We start from the raw sequence: 22,067 nt of genomic DNA, 5'->3' as shown, positions 1-22,067 counted from the left end.
CTTTCTCCTTGTATAAAGGGGGGCTCTGGGCTTTTGTTGAAAGCCATTTCACCCAGAGGGTATCTTAACAGATCAAAGCTGTGCACAGAATGAATTTCAACCCTGCTGATTGGTTCTGGGCCCAGTAACAGATTTCCATTACTCGTGATCCACTGCCTGTCTGGGAGTTCACATCTTGACAACTATCAAAGCATAAAGACTCACCAAAACCCACTGCAGCACTGCAGCGTGCTGCCAGTTCTTTACTGTGCTCAAAATAATCATTGCTGCTTCCCCTCTGCTGAAACCTGGGTGCAGAACCTCCACAGTTCTGAACTGAAATGAATTCATCCATCCAAACAAAGCACTTCTTCCAGACTTCCATTCACACACAGAACAGTGGGGCAGTGTCACAACAGAGCTGCAAACACCTTTGATTTCAGAAGTTGTTTTATTTTATTCTTTTTGTCTAAGCTCTGACAGTGTTAATATGCTGCTGTGAATAGATCATGTTTTCCCAAATCCCAACTAACAAAAATCCTATGTGTCCCATCACCCTGAGGTCTTTGTGTTAACCTGAAATGTGAGCACATGGGATGCCAGATGATTTTCTGGTCGTCATTTTGTCCGATGTTTCTTGAGATGTTCCTTCAGCTGCGGGATAGTGGACAGCTGTTGTTTGCAGAGATGGCATCTGAGAGGCAATTTGAGAAGTTCAGAGGCCTGGTCATTCACCGTTACTTTTCCCTTGCTTCGTACCATCTCTATCACATCTGAAATGAAATCAGACAGGCACTACTGGGATGGTGAAGCACTGAGATGTGTGGCACTACCAAACCCACACGCTGCTCAGCACACACTGCACGTCATTACTGCGTTTCTATTTCAACCAACCACACAACGTGGCTGACTTCTACTGAGCGCTGTTCTCAATATCTGAACTCACATAAAACCTTTCACTTATTTCACTAGAATTTTTGGCTCACGCCTTTTCTAGGGAAAAAAGCTCAAAAGTCAGAATCCACAAACACGATTATGTTATGAAACACCTTTCCTAATAATTACCTTCGGAGTTCAGGAAGTATTCTGTGGTAAAGGAGTTCCAATGCTTTTTGGTTTTCAAAGCAGGAGAATCAAAGTCTTGGCTGATTACGTGCAAATGCAGCTGACTACAACAGACCAGCAGATAAGACACAAAAGAAGTTAAAAGACCAAGTTCTCTTGCAGTGCAATCAGTTGCAAACACGACCGGAAAGAGGCAGGCTGCCAGCCCCGCGGGTCACAGCGCTGGGGTGGAAGGCGCCCGGCGCCCCTCAGCGGCCGCGCAGCCCCACAGCCCTCCTGCTGTGCGCGAGGGCAAAAGCGCTGTGCTCCAGGTGAGGCTCGAACTCACAACCTCGGCATTGCTCGGCTTCAGTACTGCTCTATAAGTACCGCGCGCTAACCGATTGCGCCACTGGAGCCAGCCGGCGCAGCAGCACCCGCGGGACCCAGAGCCAAACCCGAGCGCCTGCAGGGCCGGCTCTGAAGCTGCGGCCCCGCGCGGCCCCGCTCTGCGCACGGAAGGCGGGCTGCGCGCCCCGCGGCTCCCCCAGGGCCCACCTACCTCATGCTGGGAACGGCGTGGTAACCCAGCCGGAACTGCTGGCTTTCTTCGGCGGGGCACCGCTGAATCATTTTCTGCCCGACTGCATGCATGTGTTCCAGGAGCCCAAGGTGCTCTCTGGTGACTGATTTGAGGCTTGAGATGGAGTCCCACGGTAAAATAAGCCAGTGGTAACGTGCTTTGGGATATTTATCCTTGATGACTACAGCCTTCTCATCCTTATAAACCTAGTAAAACAAGACACTTGGTTCTTTACTGAACTTCAACGTCCTGCCCCGATACGCACTGCATGTTCTCAGCTCTGAGGTGCCATCCATCTGCACACCCCATCACAGCTGCAAAAGTCCTCGAGCATAAGTCTGTGTTACTAGTGGGACCGTGGCTGCCAGGTAAAAGAGCCAGGAAGAGTCTCCACACGGGAGAAATACCGAGCAGCAGAAGTTTCCCTTCCTATCTTTGGCTGGAACTGTGCTAGCCCAGTGTGTGCTCCTCTGCCACACCAAGCATCCAGCGGCTAAAGGAGGTGCTCTAGAGTTTTTCTTTAAGGCAAAAACTTTCTATTCCTGTTCAGCAAGAAATACTTTCACCATCGCCACAAGACAACGTGAACTCTCCAGAAAATAACCTAGACTCATGACCTGTGTGGTCGAGGACCCTTCCCCCATCGGGCCGCACCTAAGCTTCGTGGGCACTGCAGTGGCAGTGATGGCACTGCTCTCAATGCAGAGCACCTCGGCTGGGCTCCCTGAGGTGGAACAAAGCCTCCGAGGTGCAGCACAACACTCCGCACTGTACTCCTCCTCCAGCATTTCAAAGCCAAGGATCAAGGCTAATTAAGTCCATGCTACTCAAGATGCTACTTTTAAGCATCATTCACATAAAGAAGAGGCCGCTGTCTCTGGAGCCCTCCTTCCCCTTGACCTTTTTTTCCTCTTGTTTTTTTTTGCCCTGTGTATCCCCCAGGTGCAGTTAATCAAGAGAAACAGTACCAAGGCATGCAGAGGGCAGGGCAGCACGGCCTGCCTGTGGCAATAAAGAGGTGTCAGCTTCTGAAGTGCCCTCTGCTCTGACAGCAGCACTAAGAGGTGAACAATGTCTTTGCCATCCTTGCTAATTGTTTTTGCATGTGTATATGCAGAGCTGATCAGTCTTGCTCTACAGAAGGAAGGTTAAAATCTGTATCAGTACACAGATCATTACGCTGACCTTCAGCAGCAAGTCCATGTCATATTTTGATGCACTTTGGTCCTGGGGGAGCCCACTGTGCCTGCAGAGCCCTCACCTTTGGAAACCGTCTCAGCTAAAACACACAATGGTCAGACTGGCCCCAAAACTCAAAGAAAAGCATGATACGGCCAGAGGAAAGCAAAGAAAAGAGAGCCTTCTATGGAAGGCTAGAAGGAGGCACATAGGAAACTCCTGCAGTCACGATGAAATGGGGTAGAGAAGAGCCAGAGGTCACATCCTGTCAGCTGCTGCCCAGGTGTCGCCCAGTTGAAGCTCACTGGAAACAATGAAGCTGCACCACACTTGGAAACACAACGGTGCTGACTGCCGGAAAACAGCAATCTCAGCTTCAAAACACATCCTTGTTCTAATTGGTTTCCATGCTAAAGTGGCCCTGTTGTGTAGCTGCTCTCCCTGCAACCTTTTTACAACACTGGACAAATCTGACAGGGTCAGGAGCTCCAAGGTAAGGAAGCTCTGACACTGCACAAAATCAGCACAGTAGAGACTCCCAGATTCTATCAGATGCAGCTCTTGTGCAGTAATCCCCCAGTTAATCACACTGTTAGTGTAAACTGCTGAAGAAAAGAAGAATGCTCACTGTCCCAGACAAGAAGTACTGTGAAGTACGTGTGTACCGTGCTCACCTGCACTTTGGGATCTTGCATGGCACTCTTCAGACCTTGACTCCAGTGTCCTAAATGTTCCTAAAACATGGAAAGAAGAAAAAAAAAGCACAATTCTGTAAGAGAATTAAGAATCTATTTATGCATTTTGAAACATTTTGTCACAAACTTTCATTATAACTACAGTGATACCACGTGAATGACAGGTGAATCGTTTCCCCTCTATGAAAACCAACACAACCCTCCATCCAACTGACCCACAAAGCTACTCTTGCACACTCTAACCTGGGACATTTTAAGCTGCAAATTTAACAACAGAGAGCTCTGGATCTGCTTGGGTTTATTAAGTCGCATGCATACGTTACAGCACAGACCTTGATTACCAATGATGACAGGCCATCTTACTACAAGATCTGCTGCTTCATGCATCACAAGGGCCAGAGGAGGTGCAAGGGTCACCATTTACTGTCTCATCACATGTTGCTCTGCATAGAACAAAGAAGCACTGTCGTGGTGCCTGGCCCTACTCTGGCAGCATTTTTTCCTCCATACTGTGCTAGAGTGGCTCGTAAAGAAAAGTACCAGAGAATTAAGTCAGAATTAGCAGATTACTTGTTAACTTTGTTACCAACTCCCAGAGTGCACATTTTAGAAATACACAGTATTTCATCTGTTCACAGCACTTCACAGGCATTGCCAACGATGGTCTTCGTGACACTCTTACAAAGCAAGACATTCAAATGTTATTCCAGTACTGACAGGGAAATGCTGAATAGCCACCTTTCTCTGATCACAGCACCCTGAACCTGATCCAATATAATCAGCACGAGGTCAGCAGTGCTGTAAGTGGGCAGCCCACCAGAATCTGAGATTTGGTCCTGCGTTTCTACTAAAAAGTCTAAAAAGTCTTATACATTTTGCCCATGTCAGCATGGCTAAAAGCTGCCTTTCAAAAGACTGTGGCTGGCAACGTGAACATAAATATGGCTCTACCTTAGTAAATGACCCAAACAGCAGGGGAAAAAAAAAAAAAGGAAAAGAAAAAGAAAAGAAAAAAGGTCAAGATGTTCCATTTTCTGTGCATAAGCTATTTAGATAACTGCTGTTCTACTTCTAAGAGCAGATCTCATCTCAAGAGCCTGCACACCGTGCAACTCCAGCTAAGCGGTGCTCAGCGGAGCTCTGCTCTTCTACAAGAAACTGCGACACGAACCAGAGATTGAGGCTTCGTTTGCCGAGGCCAGCTTGTTACTTTAGCATTCTGCAGCTCAGGCTGACATGGGATCCAGGCTGTGCTCTCAGGAGCCATGCACATCAGGAGCAGACCTTTGCCCGTTTGTGTCACAACTCGTGCTCTGCACACTCCTAGGACCAGGTTCACCGCACAAGTTCCCCACAGGTAGCACCTACAGTAGGAGAGATGAAAGCCCTCTCATGGAGGAGACAACGCCGGGAGAAAGAGCAGAAGTACTGCTAGCAAGACACTTGCCTTTCTGCTCGTTGTCCCTTCGTGTGCACATACACTGCTCTTGCTTGGCCTGAGGCCTGCAGAACTGCTTTGTGTATCCGCCACCTCCATCTTCTTTGCCTTTCTGGGCACATTTTCTACTTCGTCGTTCTCATAGGAGTCTTCACACGGCCTCTTTTCAGGTTGTGTTTTCTCTTCTGCTTCTGTAACAGTTCCCTCTGATTCTTCACCAAATTGCACCACGAAGGGGTAAAGTTTATTCACAAGATGCAGAACTTGGCCTGGCCTCATTTTCACCTCTTCATCCTTGCCAATATCCACTAAGTCGACACTAGTTGGGTTGACTCCTATCTTTGGTAGAGAGAAAAATAACAGTAAAAGTGGATGTTGTAACTGAAATCACTGGCAGCTACTGGTCAGCTGCCCCCCACCATCACCATGCTGCAAAGCTAACGTGCTTGGCTTTCACTCTGCCCCTGTCTCATTCTTGGAAGATTGGCAGCACCTGGCAATGACCAGTCTTGTGACTGCAGCCCTTAACACACAAACCACAGCTTTACCAACAATCATTTCTGAAAAAATAACAGCAGTTTTAACAAGTTATTTAAAACCAGCAATCCCCAGAAAGCTTCCCGATTTCAAATTATTGCCTATTTATTCTCTTTTTTATCACAGTTGCTTTCTATCCAGCACTACTGAATGCTGTCCCACCAACACAGCAGCCTTCAAATACATAAGTCTGCACTTGCAGCTCATTTTAAGAGATGTGTGTTTGGGATCACAGCAGCTGGTTCCTGTTTAACCACAGCACACTTGCAGCACACTCCCTCCTGTGCAATGAAAACAGAAACTAGAAAATAAATTTACTTGAGCTCCCAGGCCCCTGCTGTGCTTTCACCTCTCATTTCACCATTTTATGGACCTATGCAACTCAAAAAGGATTTTCCATGCAAAACAGTGTTTTAAAGACTTAGAAGCTACTGATGTTCAGCTGGTAATGGAAAGCAATACCTGATACCACAACATGGCAGGGGCAACCTGCATGGGCCAACCAAACAGATTTTGTCTGATGATGTGGACCATCCTAGGAAAGCAGTCCTTGCCTTCAGCTAAATGCTTCTGGCTCATGTTTATATATAAAATAAGTTTTAGAAGCCAGTTATTGCTTCCGACTGATAAACTCTGTTGTGTTTCTTTAACCCTGTCTGTCAGATACCTGCTCTTCACAGAACAGCACCACGTCTCTCATCACCTCACCTTCTATCTGATGGAGCACCCACCCGACCCCGAGCTTACAGCCACAATTCTCTTACAGCCACAACCTCCTCGTCCTACAGCGCCACAGTTTCACCCAGACAAGGCACATTTCACTGCCCAACGTGCTGCTTAACCACTGACTGTTGGAACCCCATATTGGGAAGCAACTCAAGAGCTGGCAGTGCAGGCAAATACCCGCTGCCAGAAAGGCTCTGAAACAGCAGTAACACTGTATTCAAATGGTGGTGGAGACTGACTTTGGTGAAACGGTGAGATTTCTGCAGGATTCACCAGAGAACAGAGGGGGCCCAGCATTCACTGAGGGCTGGCAGACATTCTGATGGAAGATCAGAAAACAACACAGAACAAGCTGCTGTGTTACCCACGTGGATGCTGGTGCTGTGAGGACGTCCATGTGCACCCACACCAGAGGCAAGAACGTTTTCCCTTCACATTATCTCAGGCATACTGCTCGTTGTCAGTAAGAGCAGACCCAATCCATCCTGTTAATAACATGTGAACGCCTTCTATGCTGCCTCACATCCCACCCCTCCCAGAAGTGACAAGACCTTTGGCTCAGTCAGTCATCAAGGCAAAATCCCTCTATGTCAGCCCAGTTCCTTCAATACAGAACCACTGTGACTCCAAATGAAGGGCTGTGTTGACTTTAGGAACAGAACACTAACGATCAGAAGGAAGGTCAGTCAGTTTAGGGGAAGAACCTGAAGGCCTCCAGATCTCAGAGCCTGGAAGAAGCGCATGATGAGGATCTACAGTGCTGCTCACTGATGCTGCGGGACAGCAGGACAGATGCAGGCCGTGCATTCCTGCGCTGAGATACACAAATGGAAAACAGATCCCTTCTGAGGACTGTTTGGCAGCTCCAGGACCTCCATAATCTGAGATGAGAGCTGACATTCCCACTATTTGTGGAGGTTCAAGTGCAATATGCCAATAAATACCAGAAACACTGAAAAGCTGCTTAAAAACATACCTGCTTAACTGTGACATACCCCTTGTTACAGTCTGCTTTCAACAGAACTGAAAAGAGAGAACAAACAGTTATGAAACACCGTGAAGAGAAAGGATGGATATCTGCCTGCCCAGTCCTTGTGGAAACACTCATGCACCTCCAGCTCCTGCTGCCCTTTGCTCTGTGAATGTACCAAAAGAAGAGCTCTGCTTGCACAGAATCACAGAATGGCCAGGGTTGGAAGACAGACCTCAAGGATCACGAACCTCCAACCCCCCACCACGTGCAGGGTCACCAACCTCCACATTGCACAGCAGCCCAGGCTGCCCAGGGCCCCATCCAACCTGGCCTCCAACACCTCCAGGGATGGACGGGGCATCACAGCCTCTCTGGGCAGCTGTTCCAGCACCTCACCACTCTCACAGCACACAACTTCCCCCTGACATCCAACCTCCAGCTGCCCTCCCTCAGCTTCAAACCATTTCCCCTTGTCCTGCTGTCATCTCCCCTTGCCAAGAGCTGACTCCCCTCCTGTCTGCAGGCTGCCTTTAGGCACTGCAGGCTGCACTGAGGTCACCCCACAGCCTCCTTTTCTCCAGGCTGAACAAGCCCAGCTCCCTCAGCCTGTCTTTGTAGGAGAGGTGCTCCAGTCCCCTGATCATCTTTGTGGCTCCTCTGGACCCTCTCCAACAGCTCCCTGTCTTCCTTGTACTGGGGGCTCCAGACCTGGACGCAGTGCTGCAGATGGGGCCTCCCATGGGCAGAGTAGTGGAGCCTTACTGACGGAACCCTTCCCCTGCCCGCACAGCCGTGCGGCACGGCCTTACCTTGCTGTCGCGAGCACCTCCTGTCGGCGATACGGGTTCGCGGCCCGCGGCCCAGCAGCACGGCGGCCATGTGCGGCAGCGGCACGCGCAGCCCGTGCTCCTCTGTCCCCACCAGCCAGCAGGCACGCATCGCCGCGCTGCGGGGACAAACAGACAGCGCGTTACCGGGACGCGACGGGACGGGACGGACAGACGGACGGGACGCGCCGCTCCCCGCGCGGGGCAGGCTCCATCCCCATGGCAACGCGGCGATTAAGGCGCGCGAGCCCCAACCCGCCACCAGCCTAACGCCGCACCAATCAGCTCAGCAGAACTGCCTCACGTGAGGCGGAGGCACGCGCGCTCCCGTCCCGAGCTCCTCGGCCCCGCGCAAGCGCAGTTGAGCCCCGTGGGCGCAAGCCTGGCTGAGGGGACGGCCGAAAGGCGGGCGGGGCTGAGACCGGTGGCGTTCATTGGCTCGGCTCGCTCCGCCTCCTTCTCCTATTGGCTGCTTTCCCCCCCTCGAAGCGGCTTCCGGGGCGGGGCGGCGCCGTCTCAATAGTCTCTACACGGGACCGGCTCCGAACTTTCCAGAAAAGTCGGGAGCGGAGAGCAGCTCGGCAGAGTCCTGCGGACAGCGGGAGCCGCGCGGAGCTGCCCACAGACACTGCCGCTACCATGGTGAAGGAGACCACGTACTACGATGTGCTGGGTGTCAGCCCCAACGCCTCGGCTGAGGAGCTGAAGAAGGCGTACCGCAAGCTGGCGCTGAAATACCACCCCGATAAGAACCCCAACGAGGGCGAGAAGGTGAGCGGGAGGCGGCGGGAGGCGGGAAGCGGGAAGCGGGAAGCGGGAAGCGGGTCGCTGAGGCGCTTGTATCCGCTGCAGTTCAAACAGATCTCCCAGGCGTACGAGGTGCTGTCCGACCCCAAGAAGAGGGATCTGTACGACAAGGGCGGAGAGCAGGCCATCAAGGAGGGCGGCTCGGGCGGCGGCTTCGGCTCTCCCATGGATATCTTCGACATGTTCTTCGGCGGCGGAGGGAGGATGCAGAGAGAGAGGCGAGGTAAGAGCGGCTGTGCTGCCGGCAGGCCTTTCCTGTGGGGCTGCGGGAGGCCGTTCGCCGCGCTTTGTGGGCTGGGCGGTGTGCGGCTTTGTGAGCTTCCCCGGCGATCCGGTCCGTGCAGACGGAGCGAAGCGCCGTCCCAGCCCCAGCGTGCGCTCTGTGAAGCCGTGCTTTGTGTTGAGTGGGAAACGTGGGGGTAACGAGCCTTAAAATACGTGCTGAGAAAGATGCCGCCATAGCGAAATGGGAGCTGGTCTTCCATTGTGAGCGGCTGTATCTAAATAAGATAGCCGAGTTACTTCGGCTCTGGGAAACCTTCCTGTGGGATTCACTTCACCAGAGCAGCTTTGCTCGATCCTGTTAAAGTGCTGCTCAAAAGTTAAAGTCTAGAGGTATCAGCCTTTCCTCGCGCTACTAAACTGCTTAAAAGCAGCCCTGGCCGCACCGCTTCTTTTCCTAAGGAAATTTAAAGGTCCGTGTCAAAGTGTTGTTGGTAAGCTGGAACTTGCTATGCTCCTCTAAGCTGGTTCCTTTATTCCTAAAATTCTAATTAATTACTGATTGTAAGTGTAGTTGCTCGCAGTTACTTGGTTTAGTTTCCAGAAGTCTCCTCATGAGAGGGGAAAACACCTAACTGGCTTAAGATTGTGCCTCCCACTTCCTTGTAGCAGAATTGCAATTAAACCAGAAGTTTCAAATCTAGAACTTAAATGTAGCCTTTCATGTTTTTGTTACGCATATTGTGTGTTCTCTCAGAGGTAAGTCAGATTTCTTCTGGTACAGGTACTGATGCCTTTAGAACCTTTACCTAACTACAACACAGCTGGGAAACTGACCAGTACAAGTAGTTAGAGAACTATGTTGATACACGATGTCAAAGCCTACAGAAGCTTGTTTCGTCGTGGTTTGGAAAACTCAAACTGACTTTGAGTCCAGGCTTACAAGCTTAAGTTAAATGCTTTCTTTCACAGGCAAAAATGTGGTCCACCAGTTATCGGTGAGTTTAGAAGATATGTACAATGGTGCAACAAGAAAACTTGCACTGCAGAAGAATGTGATCTGTGATAAATGCGAAGGTAATGGAATCATGAATTATAAGTCTTTCTCTCCAGAGATGCAGAATTAAGTTATGCGTTGCCAGAAGCAACAGGAAAGTGCCATTACCCATCTCCAATTCTCTCTTCAGGTCGTGGTGGTAAGAAGGGAGCAGTGGAATGCTGCCCGAACTGCAGAGGGACAGGCATGCAAATCAGAATTCACCAGATTGGGCCGGGCATGGTGCAGCAAATGCAGTCTGTGTGCATGGAGTGCCAGGGGCACGGGGAGCGCATCAGCCCCAAGGACCGCTGCAAGAGCTGCAATGGCAGGAAAATTGTTAGAGAGAAGAAAATCCTGGAGGTGCACATTGACAAAGGTGAGGTGTCTTGGTAAGGTGGGGGCTAACCGTGGTTGTACTGACGCTGCCCTTGGGTTCTAAAGCAGTGACAAATACATAGTGTCCACTTGGTGAGCGGCAGTGTTGAAAACAGACAGTGGCAGAAGTAGCCTGTTGCTGTCCTCAACAGTAGACCTGTTTTTAGGGAGGGTTTATTGTGTGTTAATTTTTTTTGTGCACATAGCCGAGAACAAATGGACAGACGTGCAGGATTGTAAGCAGTGGGTTATTCTAATCTGCTGCCATTCTGTAAGTGTAAGTTGTGATCAGGTAAACTTATCAGTTGTTGGCTCAGCTTTCCCAATGACTTTTCTGTGCATAGGGAAACTGTGCAGACTCCGATCACTTCTGCTGTGCTTCAGTGTGAAGGGGAACCAGGTCTGCTACAGTAATTGGGTGCAAAGATGGTGCTAAGCCTGTAATGCTTAGAACTGTTTGCAATGCAACCCCGACAGTGCTCCTCAGCATAGTTGCTCTTTGCCTGGCAAAATGTAATTCAGTATGTGAACCCCTCACAGTGGTGGGAGAATGCAGTGTGTTGAGTGTGACAAATACTTTTCCCTTGGGGATTTCCAGAAGTTGGATGGAGAAATCTTGGAAGGAGTGCAGCTTTTAAGATAAACTATACAAGCAAGCGGATTTGCTTTGTACAGATTTGCTCTGATTATTTTCTGAAACTATTTTTTTTTTTTTTTTGTTCAAAACTATTTTGTAAACACTACATAATGCCTGGGTTTGTTTTAAGTGGAGAAAGCATTAAATTTTTTAGAAGGTTTAGAAAATCTTTTCTTGTTTTGCTCTTTCCATAGTTGGAAAAACTGAGTTAGCATGAGGCAGCTAGAATTTGCATACAGTGATTTCTGCATAGGTGGAATGGGTTTCTTACTTGACAGATACAGTCCTAGGTAAAGCAATTCTTGCACTCTGTAGTCGCTGAAGTCAGGTTTCACTTGTCTGCCTCATAGTTCTAAAACCTAGGTTAAGTCGTTGCTTCTCAAAATGAGTTCTGTGTGCAGTGTTTGTTTTCTTGTCATACTCAGATTGATGCCCTTGAAGATTTTTGTCTTGACAAGTAGCAGTTCCAAGCTTTGGGTAAGCTTAATGGTTTTGAGCTGTATCCCAGTTTGGCAGCATATTAAGACTTGTTGGAATTGTGAGTTGATTCAACAGAGACTGAGCAAGGCTGCAGGGGAAGCAGTTCCTGATATCTTCGATTTCAAGATTCAGTTACCTCCTGATACTGTCCTATGCCTCTAAAAGTTTTTCCTGTCGCGTTTTTTTTTTTTTTGTTGGTTTTCTTTTTTTTTTTTTTTTTTTTCCCAAACCTTTTTTCAAACCTGAAAAAGTTTGGTTTTTTTCTTCAATAGGAATGAAGGATGGTCAGAAAATAACATTCCATGGTGAAGGGGACCAAGAGCCAGGACTAGAGCCAGGGGATATTATTATTGTCTTGGATCAAAAAGACCACTCTGTATTTACAAGGTAAGAATCTTGTAAGTCCTTTATGTTAACTCTTGAGATGCTTGTTCACATGCTTCCATGGTTACAAAGGACTTTGTCTTTCCTGGGAAGATGAGTAGATAGGATCCAGTAGCCAGAAGACACCTGTGAGTACAGATGTGTGCAGAAATCCTGTTTTCTTTTCAGTCAAAACCATCTGTATTCTGACAGCACCGGATGTTTTTGAGTGAGCTTTGGCAGTGGAAGGTCTGAGTATTTCCTTGTTCTTCCTAGGACAGTTTGCTCCCTTACACTAGAAGATCATGGTTCAGAGTAGGCAGCTGTTTACTGCCCGCTTGACTCCAAGGCACAAAAATGAAGTGGCAGTATTTCTGTTTCTCCTCAGGAATCCTGTCTGTAAAAGCTGCTGTAGTGCAGCGTACACCTTTCTGACCAAAAGCAGTTTCCCCCACTTTTCCCACCTAAGTGTAATCAGTTTTTCTACATGAACACAAAGTGCCTAAGAAGCATTGAGCACGTCTGAAGTATTTTGTGACCTGTTAGTACTGCTCTGTGTGGCAGATGTCTTTGTTTCAAGTTACTGTGTATGGAATGAGCCTGTCCAGTACCTTTTAGACTCGAGCAGTGTTGGTCATCTTAAATAAGTGTCTTGTGGTGGACTTGGTGTTCTACTGCTTCTGTTCAGAGCTTTAAGGAAGAAGCCAATGGATGTAGGAGAACCCTTATCTCTTCATACCGCAGCTGGCGTTGTAGCGGTGGGTAGGAATGATGACTAAAGCTGTGTAGGAAACCAACAGCTGGTCTCCGTGACTGTCCTCAGTGGTGCTGAACACTGCCTTAAGGACACTGTGCTCACAGGTTAAGAGTCAGTTCTGTTCACTTGGGTAAGATTAGCTAATTTTTCTTCTGGTGAACTCACTCAGGTGCTCAGTCAGCTGTGCTAAAGGGACAGCTTGAACAAGCTGCCTGCGTGGCTACCTGGGTCTTGAATTCGTAGCTCTGCTTGCTTATTTTTGTCCACCTTCCTTCCCACTGCCTTCAGTGTCCTTAGGTAACCCTTGATATTAGTGGTCATCAAGTGTTGTGCTGAGGTCATGTTGCTTCTTGGACAACTGGAGTGTTCCTCTTCTCCCTTCACAGTCTAAAATTAACTTTTCAGGCAAGTTGCATTCCAGAGACCTTTAAAAAAGGGTGAGTGAAATAACTGAATTCTTTTAATGGCCTTGAAGATTTCTTAGCCCTTAGACATGCAGTGCAGATGTCACTGGCACTGCCTGAGGTCAGAATAGGAAACTAAAACAAAATGTCCAGGTGTTTTGTGGTTTGTTCTTGATCTTTCACCAGAACCCAAGTGGGCACAACCTGCTTGCACTTCCCTAGTACCAGGTCTTCAGAAGCTGAGCATAAGAGAATGGCGTAGAGCTGGCTGATGCCCCAGGGCAGTTAATCTACTAGTCGTTACCTGCACCTCTTATGCTGAGAGGGAAAGTCTTTCCTAGGATAGAAAAATACTGCTGAAGTAAAATAAGTACAGCTGAGCCTTACTGCATCTGTTTCTTTCTAATAAACGTGTGTGTTTTAAGTAGTTCATAGCAGCTCTCAGTATGGATACTGTTCCCCATGCTTCTTTGAGCTGTTGCTGTAATACTAAGCGCTACTTTAATTAGTCCAAACTTCCCGCTATTAAATTTATTTTCCATAGTAAACCAGCTGATGAAGGTGGGATTGATCCTTTTACTGCTTCCCCTTCTTTGTCACTGTTTTTGATCGGTTCTACCCTAGACGAGATGAAGACCTCCTCCTGTCCATGGATATACAACTGGTTGAAGCGCTGTGTGGCTTTCAAAAGCCTATCGTGACTCTGGATAATAGGACTATTGTTATTACCTCCCATCCTGGTAAGTGCTTGCTTGCTTTCTGCTAGAAGTCCAAGCATAGGTAAGCTGTAAGCTTAAAAAGCAGGAGCGATCCTCTTCTTGCTGTACAAGGGGTGTACGTCAGTACCAGACTTTTTCCTCCTAGCCTTTGCAGTAGCGATTTTTGGATAGCAGTCAGCAGTAATGATCTCTTTATGTGATGTAGTCACTTCCCTCACGGACACTTGAAGGCCGTAGGTCTCCAAAAACGGCTTTTTCAGCCATGGAACTGATGGAGCACTCAGCATACTCGTAAGTGTGCTTACTTGGGAAGCATAAGAAGGTTACAAAGCATGTCCACTGCCTTTCTTTCTTGGATGTTAGCAGGCATGAAGTCCCTGTCAGACTGCTGCTATCAGTGTAGATGTCTCTACACAGTGTAGAAAGCTACACAGATACCAAAGGGATTGACAGTAGATCTGCTTCCTGCCTATGTTCCTTCTTTGCTTTTTGTTTCTAGGCCAGGTTGTCAAACACGGGGCTATTAAGTGTGTTCTGAATGAAGGCATGCCGATCTATCGCAGGCCTTATGAGAAGGGACGTCTCATCATAGAGTTCAGGGTAAGTCTGCCAACTCAGTTCCAGAGCATGTAGCTGAGTGCCTCGTTTCCATCTAGAAGCTTGCTTGTTCTCCAGAGAAAAGCTGAAGCTGCAGGCTGTGGAGAGGAGCTCTTTGTGCCAGAGGAGATTGGACATCTCTGATGGCAGATACTTCTTAAGCACCGGGCTTCAGTCAGCTGTGATGATAAAGCTGGCTTTAGCAGATAGTTTGACAGAAAAAGGTAAGTTCAGGCACACTGAATTCCATCTCTTGATTTCAGGTGAACTTCCCAGAGAGTGGCTTCCTTTCCTCAGATAAGCTGTTGTTACTTGAAAAACTGCTACCTGCAAGACAGGAAATAGAAGAAACTGAGGAAATGGAGCAAGTGAACTTAATGGACTTTGATCCATCTCAAAAGAGAAAACATATCTATAATGGGGAAGTCTATGAAGATGATGACCACCATCCTAGAGGTGGTGTTCAGTGTCAGACATCATAGAAGGGCCATCAGTAACTTGTGATGCTTGTTTCGTATGTGTTAGTGGATGAGTGAAGGACTACAGGCAGTTCACTGTCACTTCCTGCTATTCATTGTTATAACCAGCCATAGTTGTTTTATCTAAAAGCGTAAAGGAAAAAAATAAACTAACGAAACTGACTCTGCAACTTGTGTAAAGCTCCAGGAGGCAAGCTCAAAACACATTGAGCACACCTCACCTCTGCCAGGTGATACAAGACAGCTCCCTCACCTGCTAGTCTTTTCTTTCAAGCCTTGTAATTCCTGTATGTGTGCAATTGCTGAGGCTTAGACTGAGCTGCTGTGGTGATCTTTTTGTGTATTCTAGGTCTTGTACTCTAAAGTATGCACAAGTGCATATAAGTCATGTTAAGGCATAGTTACTGAGTCTTGTACTGGTTAGGATAACATGTTAATGTTTGGGGCTTGCACTGGTGTTTGTCGAGTAGGGACTGACTCTTAGCACAGCCACATAATACATAAAGCTAACGGGGATGTGGTCAGTCTTCATAAACCCACTGAAGTCAGTGACCTACGAGTTCTCAAGTTTCTGCTCCTAAGATCAAACAGTTCTTTTTGCCTGCCCTGCTGTGCCCTTGGGGCTGAACGTGAAGCTTCGTTCAGGTCATTGCTGACTGCTTCTTTGCTGATGTTCTGCACAGTACTGGGTTTGGAGCCGGTGGTTGTTTGGCTACTGCAGGGGCTTCCTTTGCTACCATGCGTGAGTGAAAAACTCCAGGCATTATCAGCACATGTGCTGTTTGGGGATAGCCTGCCAGCATGCGAAGCTTTACTTTGCCCTTAATCACTGAAATTAGATACCCTACGGTGGTACGGCGTGGAGAGCACCACTCGCCCTGCTGGTGGGCACATGCAAGCCTGCAGGAGAAAGAAACTTATTGTCAGCATGTATCCCAACTGACACATCTAGGATGTTCTGAATTTAATGTATTGTGTGCATTATTTTAAGCTGACCGTTGAAAATTCTGTATGAATGTTCTAATTATGTAGATGAAGCATTTCCAATATAATTACAAAATTGTTCATTGCCTCTTTTCTTAGAGCAGCTGTTGGTTTAAAGATGTCACACTCCTCATTTTAGGCAGCTATTCACAGAAAAGTCCTAGTAAGAAACTTCTTTCATAAAACATGCTGAGAGGACAGGTCCAGATGTAACCTCCAGCATGGTCTTCTACCATCTGGTTCAGGACACAGCTTACACTTCTCATACCATGCTCAAGAAGTACAGTGAACTGTTCTTCCTTCACAAAATGGCTGTTACGAGGCTGGTGTGGTTGTATTAGTGGAAGCAGCTCATGAGGAAAACTTCACTTTTCTTACAGGCTTCATTTTATAAAAAAGCTGGTGGCACAGTTTTTGACCCTCAGCTACACTTCTGACACTTCCTTTTCTGGTGCTTATAGAGTAGAGGTCCTCTCTTTGTTTTGTTTACATCTTTTTCTTTCTCTGTCACAGCAGGAATCACTCCTGAGTTGTTGAGCTCAGTAGTCAGCTATACGTGTTGTGTTATAGCTGATATACATGTTATCAGTAAGGACATTTGCTCCAGCAAGGGAAGAACAGAATTTAACCATACTGCTGCAAAGCTGTCTCTGGCCTAAATGCTACGATGTACCAATCATGGCCAGTTCAGCAACCACCCTCGTCTAGTTTCTTCCCTTGCATCAGTCACCACCAGAACACCTAAGGACTGTCAGTGCAGTATCCTGAGGATTGCAGTAGGCTGTCTTAGTTCACAGGGCTGTGAACTGTGTCAAAATATTGCACAAGCTTTTATTCTTGGGGAAGTATAGATCTCAGCAGCAGCACTGATGCAGTGGAGGTAATGCTGCTGGTCTTGATTGATTTTCAAGACTGGTGCCCAATTCCTGCTCTGTGTGGACACCTCTGCTCGTATAGAGAATAGGGCCACATCTAGCCTCTGAGGGCTGCCATGAGCCTTGGCAGAGCAGCCCAGAAAAGGTGCTGCTGTTACTGCAGGAAGAGCAGCCAGAAGTACCACTGGTTAAAATAGTTTTGAAACCAGCTTGAAACCACTAGAGGCTGCATTTCCTCCCCCTCCCTCCCCCCAAATACATCTCAGTTCTCATTGATAGGATTATAGGAGAAATGGAGCACCCCCACTTCCATGTACTTCAGACAAACACCATGAAGGCAGACATCTGTTTCTGGCTGTCTGCCTCAAGGGAATGGGAGATAGGAAATAACAGCAGCCCACTGGTCCCCTGCCACCAAAGAGCATGTTTTACACAGACTGCATGAACACGCAGGCGTTGGTGTGTCCCTCACTGAACACTCAAGCTATCTGCTTGGTCCGCCTGCTGCTGCGGGAACATTTCTGTCCTGAATTCTCAACAGATCAGACTCGGGAAGGCAGTAGCCTGCTTGCCTAGAGCTCCGAGAGCCTCAGTCAGATCTGGTAGCACAGTGACAAGACAACCTGTAATGACCTGCGACTGCAGGGCAATCACCAGCCTCTGCACCCTGGATAGGAGAGTTGTGGTACGGGCCTCAAAGGCAGGCACTCCTCCCAGAGCACTACTCATGATTATGGGACAGCAAGCAGCCACAACACCTGACTACAAAGCCACAAACCGAGAGGGGTACAGAGGAGATCCAACAGTCCTCAACTCATTTCACTGATCAGTGAGGCAGGAGGTGAAACATAAGTTCATTTTGATGGTAGTAAACATGCGTATGAAGAAAATGAAGATTCTATGGAGGCAAAAAAGTACACTGGGTGCAAGGCTTCACCAAAAAACACTGCCAAAAAGGACCCAACCCTTAGTTTCATGCATGATACTGAGTAAACAGTGAGGCTTCACACACAGAATCACAGAATGGCCAGGGCTGGAATGGACCTCAAGGATCACGAAGCTCCAACCCCCCACCACATGCAGGGCCACCAACCTCCCCATTTCACACCAGCCCAGGCTGCCCAGGGCCCCATCCAACCTGGCCTTGAACACCTGCAGGGATGGACGGGGCATCACAGCCTCTCTGGGCAGCTGTTCCAGCACCTCACCACTCTCACAGCACACAACTTCCCCCTGACACCCAACCTCCATCTGCCCTCCCTCAGCTTCAAACCATTTCCCCTTGTCCTGCTGTCATCTCCCCTTGCCAAGAGCTGACTCCACTCCTGTCTGTAGGCTCCCTTTAGGTACTAAAGGCTGCACTGAGGTCACCCCGCAGCCTCCTTTTCTCCATGCTGAACGAGCCCAGCTCCCTCAGCCTGTCTTTGCAGGGAGGTGCTGCAGCCCCCTGCTCATCTCTGTGGCTCCTCTGGATCCTCTCCAACAGCTCTGCCTTTCTTGTATTGGCCTCTTCCAGTAAGCACAATATATTTATAGCAAGCAGCAAAACACTCAAAAAAATGAAACAGGACAATTTCTTTCTGACTACTTTTTTTTATGTAGGATAGACAACTGATAAAACTGATCACAGAGCAGCACAGAATAGCTGCTTCCATGACTACCTGCAGTTATCCAGCTTCTGCTCAATTGAGGTGACATTCACAATCATCTTGGCAGTGTTTCAGATTTGAGAACACCAAATTCACAGTCAACTTTGTAGTCCATTACAGTGATTCTTTCCGCTGTGCATCAGGCAGGCAGAGGCCTGACTTAATTTTTTCCCCAGGAATCTAGTGTATCTCCGTTCTTACAAACTTCGGCATCCAGGCAGGTCTTGAACATCTCCAGAGCAGGAGACTCCCCCCCCTCCCTGCAGCCTGTTCCAGTGCTCCTCACCTCACTGTGCAGAAGTTCCTTCGCACATTTGTGCACAACTTCCTATGCTGCAGTTTCCAGCCGTTTCCCCTTGTCCTGTCTCCACTCACCACTGAAAAGAGTCCGGCCTCGCCATTCTGCCCCCCACACCTCAGATACTGATAGACCTGGATCAGGTCCCCTCTCAGCCTTCTTTTCTCCAGGCTGAACAGACCCAGTTCACTCAGCCTTTCCCCATAGCAGAGATGCTCCAGGCCCCTCACCATCTTCGTGGCCCTCCACTGGACTCTTTCCAAGAGATCCCTGTCTGTTTTGTGCTGGGGAGCCCAGAACTGGACGCAGTGCTCCAGATGAGGCCTCAGCAGAGCAGAGCAGAGTGGGAGGATCACCTCCCTCGACCTGCTGGCCACGCTCTTTTAACGCACCCCAGGATGCCATTGGCCCTCTTGGCCACAAGGGCACACTGCTGGCTCATGGCCGACCTGTCGTCCACCAGGACACCCAGGTCCCTCTCCGCAGAGCTCCCCTCCAGCAGCTCATCCCCCAACCTGTACTGGTGCATGCAATTATTCCTCCCCACATGCAAGTCTCTACACTTGCTGTTGTTAAACCTCATCCGGTTTTTTTCTGCCCAGCTCTCAGCCTGTCCAGGTCTCACTGAATGGCAGCACAGCCTTCAGGCTGTCAGCCAATCCTCCCAACTTCGTATCATCACAAACTTGCTGAGGGTGGCCACCATCCCCTCATCAAGGTCACTGATGAAGATGTTGAACAAGGCCGGACCCAGCACCGACCCCTGAGGAACACCGCTGCTTACAGGCCTCCAACCAGACTCTGCACCGCCAACGACGACCCTCTGCGCTCTGCCAGTCAGCCAGTTCTCAACCCACCTCACTGTCCACTCATCTATCCCACACTTCTTCAGCTTTGTTATAAGGATGTCGTGGGGGACAGTATCAAATGCCTTGCTGAAATCAAGGTAGACTACATCCACTGCTCTGCCCCCATCCACCCAGCCAGAGACAACATCATAGAAGGCTACCAGGTTGGTCGAGCACGACCTCCCCCTGGTGAACCCGTGCTGACTGCTCCTGATCACCTCCTTTTCTTCCAGTTGTCTGGAGATGGCATCCAGCACAGCTGTTCCATCACCTTTCCAGGGACAGAGGTGAGGCTGACTGGCCTATAATTGCCTGGGTCTTCCTTCCTGCCTTTTTTGAAGACTGGGGTGACGTTGGCTATCTTCCAGTCTTCAGGCACCTCCCCCGTCCTCCAAGACCTCTCAAAGATGCCCGAAAGCGGTTCAGCAATCACCTCTGCCAGCTCCCTCAGCTCCCATGGATGCACCCCATCGGGTCCCATGGATTGGTGAACATTGGTGCTGCCTAGGCGCTCCTGGACCACCTCTTCCCTGACAGAAGGGAGGTCTTCCATTCCCCAGACCCTCTCACTCACCTCCAGGGTCTCGGATTCCCGAGGGGGAGCTTTTTCACTGAAGACAGAAGCAAAGAAGGCATTCAGTATCTCTGCCTTCTCAGCATCCCCTGTTACCAGCACACCCCCGTCACTTAGCAGGGGAGCCACATTCTCCCTACTCTTCCTTTTACTGTTAATGTACTTAAAAAAGCCTTTTTTATTATCCTTTATCCCCTTTGCCAGATTCAATTCCAGGCGGGCTTTAGCCTTCCTCGTCGCATCCCTGCAGGCCCTGACAACATTCCTGTATTCTTCCCATGTGCTCAGACCCTTTTTCCACATTTCATGGGCCTTCAAAGGAGGGCAACAAAGCTGGTGAGGGGTCTGGAGCACAGGCCATATGAGGAGAGGCTGAAGGAGCTGGGAATGTTCAGCCTGGAGAAGAGGAGGCTCAGGGGAGACCTCATTGCTCTCTATGACTGCCTGAAGGGAGGCTGCAGTGAGCTGGGGGTCGGCCTCTTCTCTCGTGTCATCAGTGATAGGACCAGGGGGAATGGCTTCAAGCTACGGCAGGGGAGATTCAGGCTGGACATGAGGAAGTATTACTTTTCAGAAAGGGTGGTCAGGCACTGGAACGGATGCCCAGGGAGGTGGTGGAGTCACCGAGCCTGGGGGTGTTCAAGGAAAGACTGGATGTTGTGCTGAGGGACGTGGTTCAGTGGGAGCTATTGGGAATAGGTGAACGGTTGGACTGGGTGATCTTTTAGGCCTTTTCCAACCTTGGTGATTCTATGATTCTATGATTCTATGATTCTATGATTCTTCTTTCCTTTGAGTTTGTGCACGAGCTCCTTGCTCATCCACACAGCTCTTCTGCCACCCTTCCCCGATTTCTTGCTCACTTGTAAAACAGCTTTGTAAGGCCTCATTTGTAAGGCACAGTGCAGGAATTGTGTAAGCTCACAGAATCACAGAATGGCCAGGGCTGGAAGGGACTCAAGGATCATGAATCTCCAACCCCCCACCAATGCAGGGCCACCAACCTCCCCATTTCACAGCAGCCCAGGCTGCCCAGGGCCCCATCCAACCTGGCCTTGAACACCTGCAGGGATGGACGGGGCATCACAGCCTCTCTGGGCAGCTGTTCCAGCCCCTCACCACTCTCACAGCACACAACTTCCCCTGACATCCAACCTCCATCTGCCCTCTGTCCACTGCAAACCATTTCCCCTTGTCGTGCTGTTATCTACCCCTTCAAAGAGTTCCACTTTTCCAAAACCACAGGGAAATTCTAGGTTCCATATTTTCTTAAGAGAGGTACTGTAGTTCTCAAATAGAGGATAGCACTGCAAGGCGTAATAAAATTAGGAGGTTCCTGAATCAGACACTGAGAAGTCTGGCGTAACAAATGCCACCCTTTACTAGCAATGCATATCTTCAGGAATGCCCAGGTCCTGGAGATCAGGGGTGATTATGTGTAGCTAAGGCAGATGGACCCTCAGTAGAAGAGGATAAATATTTGAGTAAACTCAGTTACGCGAGTATGTAAATGTTATAGATACATACGTGCCCGTGCCCTGATGAGATGCATGCACAACTGAAGAGTTGGCAGGTGTGACTGCAAGGCCGTACAGCCAAGTTTCACTGATGATGGCAACTGGGAGAAGTGCGTGGAGACTGGAAGAAAGCAGTCCTGTCTTCAAGCTGGGCACTAAGATGACCCGTGATGCTACTAACCAGCCAGGCTCACCTCAATCCCCGGGAAAGTGATCAAAGAATTGCAGAACTATGAGTTGGAAGGGAACTGAAAGCCCATCCAGTTCCAATGCCCCTGCCATGGGCTGATGGGCACCCACTAGGCCACGCTGCCCAGCATGGAGGCACCCACAGCTTCGGTGGGCAGCCCCATCCAGGCAAATTACTATCCTCTCTTCACCTCAGCCACTCCATCTCCTTGTATCTGGCTCCACAGAGAGCTGAAGCATGCCAGCTATGCCTTTTCTAGTTACGAAACCCAG

General features: G+C 48.9%; 2 protein-coding genes and 1 non-coding gene across 5 annotated transcripts; 1 reads left to right on the top strand and 2 right to left on the bottom strand.

Moving 5' to 3' along the window:
- Nucleotides 1–411: 411 nt before the first annotated feature.
- APTX (aprataxin) lies at nucleotides 412–8,133 on the bottom strand. 2 transcript variants are annotated; one of them, XM_042829588.1, is made up of 7 exons: nucleotides 7,964–8,133; nucleotides 7,158–7,204; nucleotides 4,928–5,257; nucleotides 3,460–3,519; nucleotides 1,586–1,812; nucleotides 1,045–1,148; nucleotides 412–752 (listed from the first exon to the last, which is right to left on the bottom strand). In XM_042829588.1, exons 1-7 carry the CDS (start codon nucleotides 8,091–8,093, stop codon nucleotides 598–600), a joined length of 1,053 nt encoding a protein of 350 aa, XP_042685522.1. In that variant the 5' UTR covers nucleotides 8,094–8,133; the 3' UTR covers nucleotides 412–597. The 2 variants fall into 2 exon arrangements, with proteins under 2 accessions (XP_042685522.1, XP_042685523.1); XM_042829589.1 differs by lacking the exons at nucleotides 7,158–7,204; nucleotides 7,964–8,133 and adding an exon at nucleotides 4,652–4,844 and having other exon boundaries at nucleotides 4,928–5,124.
- Nucleotides 1,348–1,442, bottom strand: TRNAI-UAU. Its single transcript has 2 exons — nucleotides 1,405–1,442; nucleotides 1,348–1,383 (listed from the first exon to the last, which is right to left on the bottom strand). It is a non-coding gene; the product is annotated as a tRNA-Ile (tRNA).
- A 386-nt stretch (nucleotides 8,134–8,519) lies between the features above and the next one.
- Nucleotides 8,520–15,925, top strand: DNAJA1 (DnaJ heat shock protein family (Hsp40) member A1). 2 transcript variants are annotated; one of them, XM_042829538.1, is made up of 8 exons: nucleotides 8,521–8,752; nucleotides 8,834–9,011; nucleotides 9,983–10,087; nucleotides 10,198–10,425; nucleotides 11,814–11,928; nucleotides 13,690–13,805; nucleotides 14,284–14,384; nucleotides 14,645–15,925. In XM_042829538.1, exons 1-8 carry the CDS (start codon nucleotides 8,621–8,623, stop codon nucleotides 14,861–14,863), a joined length of 1,194 nt encoding a protein of 397 aa, XP_042685472.1. In that variant the 5' UTR covers nucleotides 8,521–8,620; the 3' UTR covers nucleotides 14,864–15,925. The 2 variants fall into 2 exon arrangements, with proteins under 2 accessions (XP_042685471.1, XP_042685472.1); XM_042829537.1 differs by having other exon boundaries at nucleotides 8,520–9,011.
- The last annotated feature ends 6,142 nt before the right edge of the window (nucleotides 15,926–22,067 follow it).

Source organism: Centrocercus urophasianus, unplaced genomic scaffold (genome assembly GCF_019232065.1).
Source record: "Centrocercus urophasianus isolate 14NV4802_14NV808 unplaced genomic scaffold, USGS_Curo_1.0 seq_31, whole genome shotgun sequence".
NCBI classification, from domain to species: Eukaryota; Metazoa; Chordata; class Aves; order Galliformes; family Phasianidae; genus Centrocercus; species Centrocercus urophasianus.
This window is presented reverse-complemented; position numbering and strand designations above follow the sequence as displayed.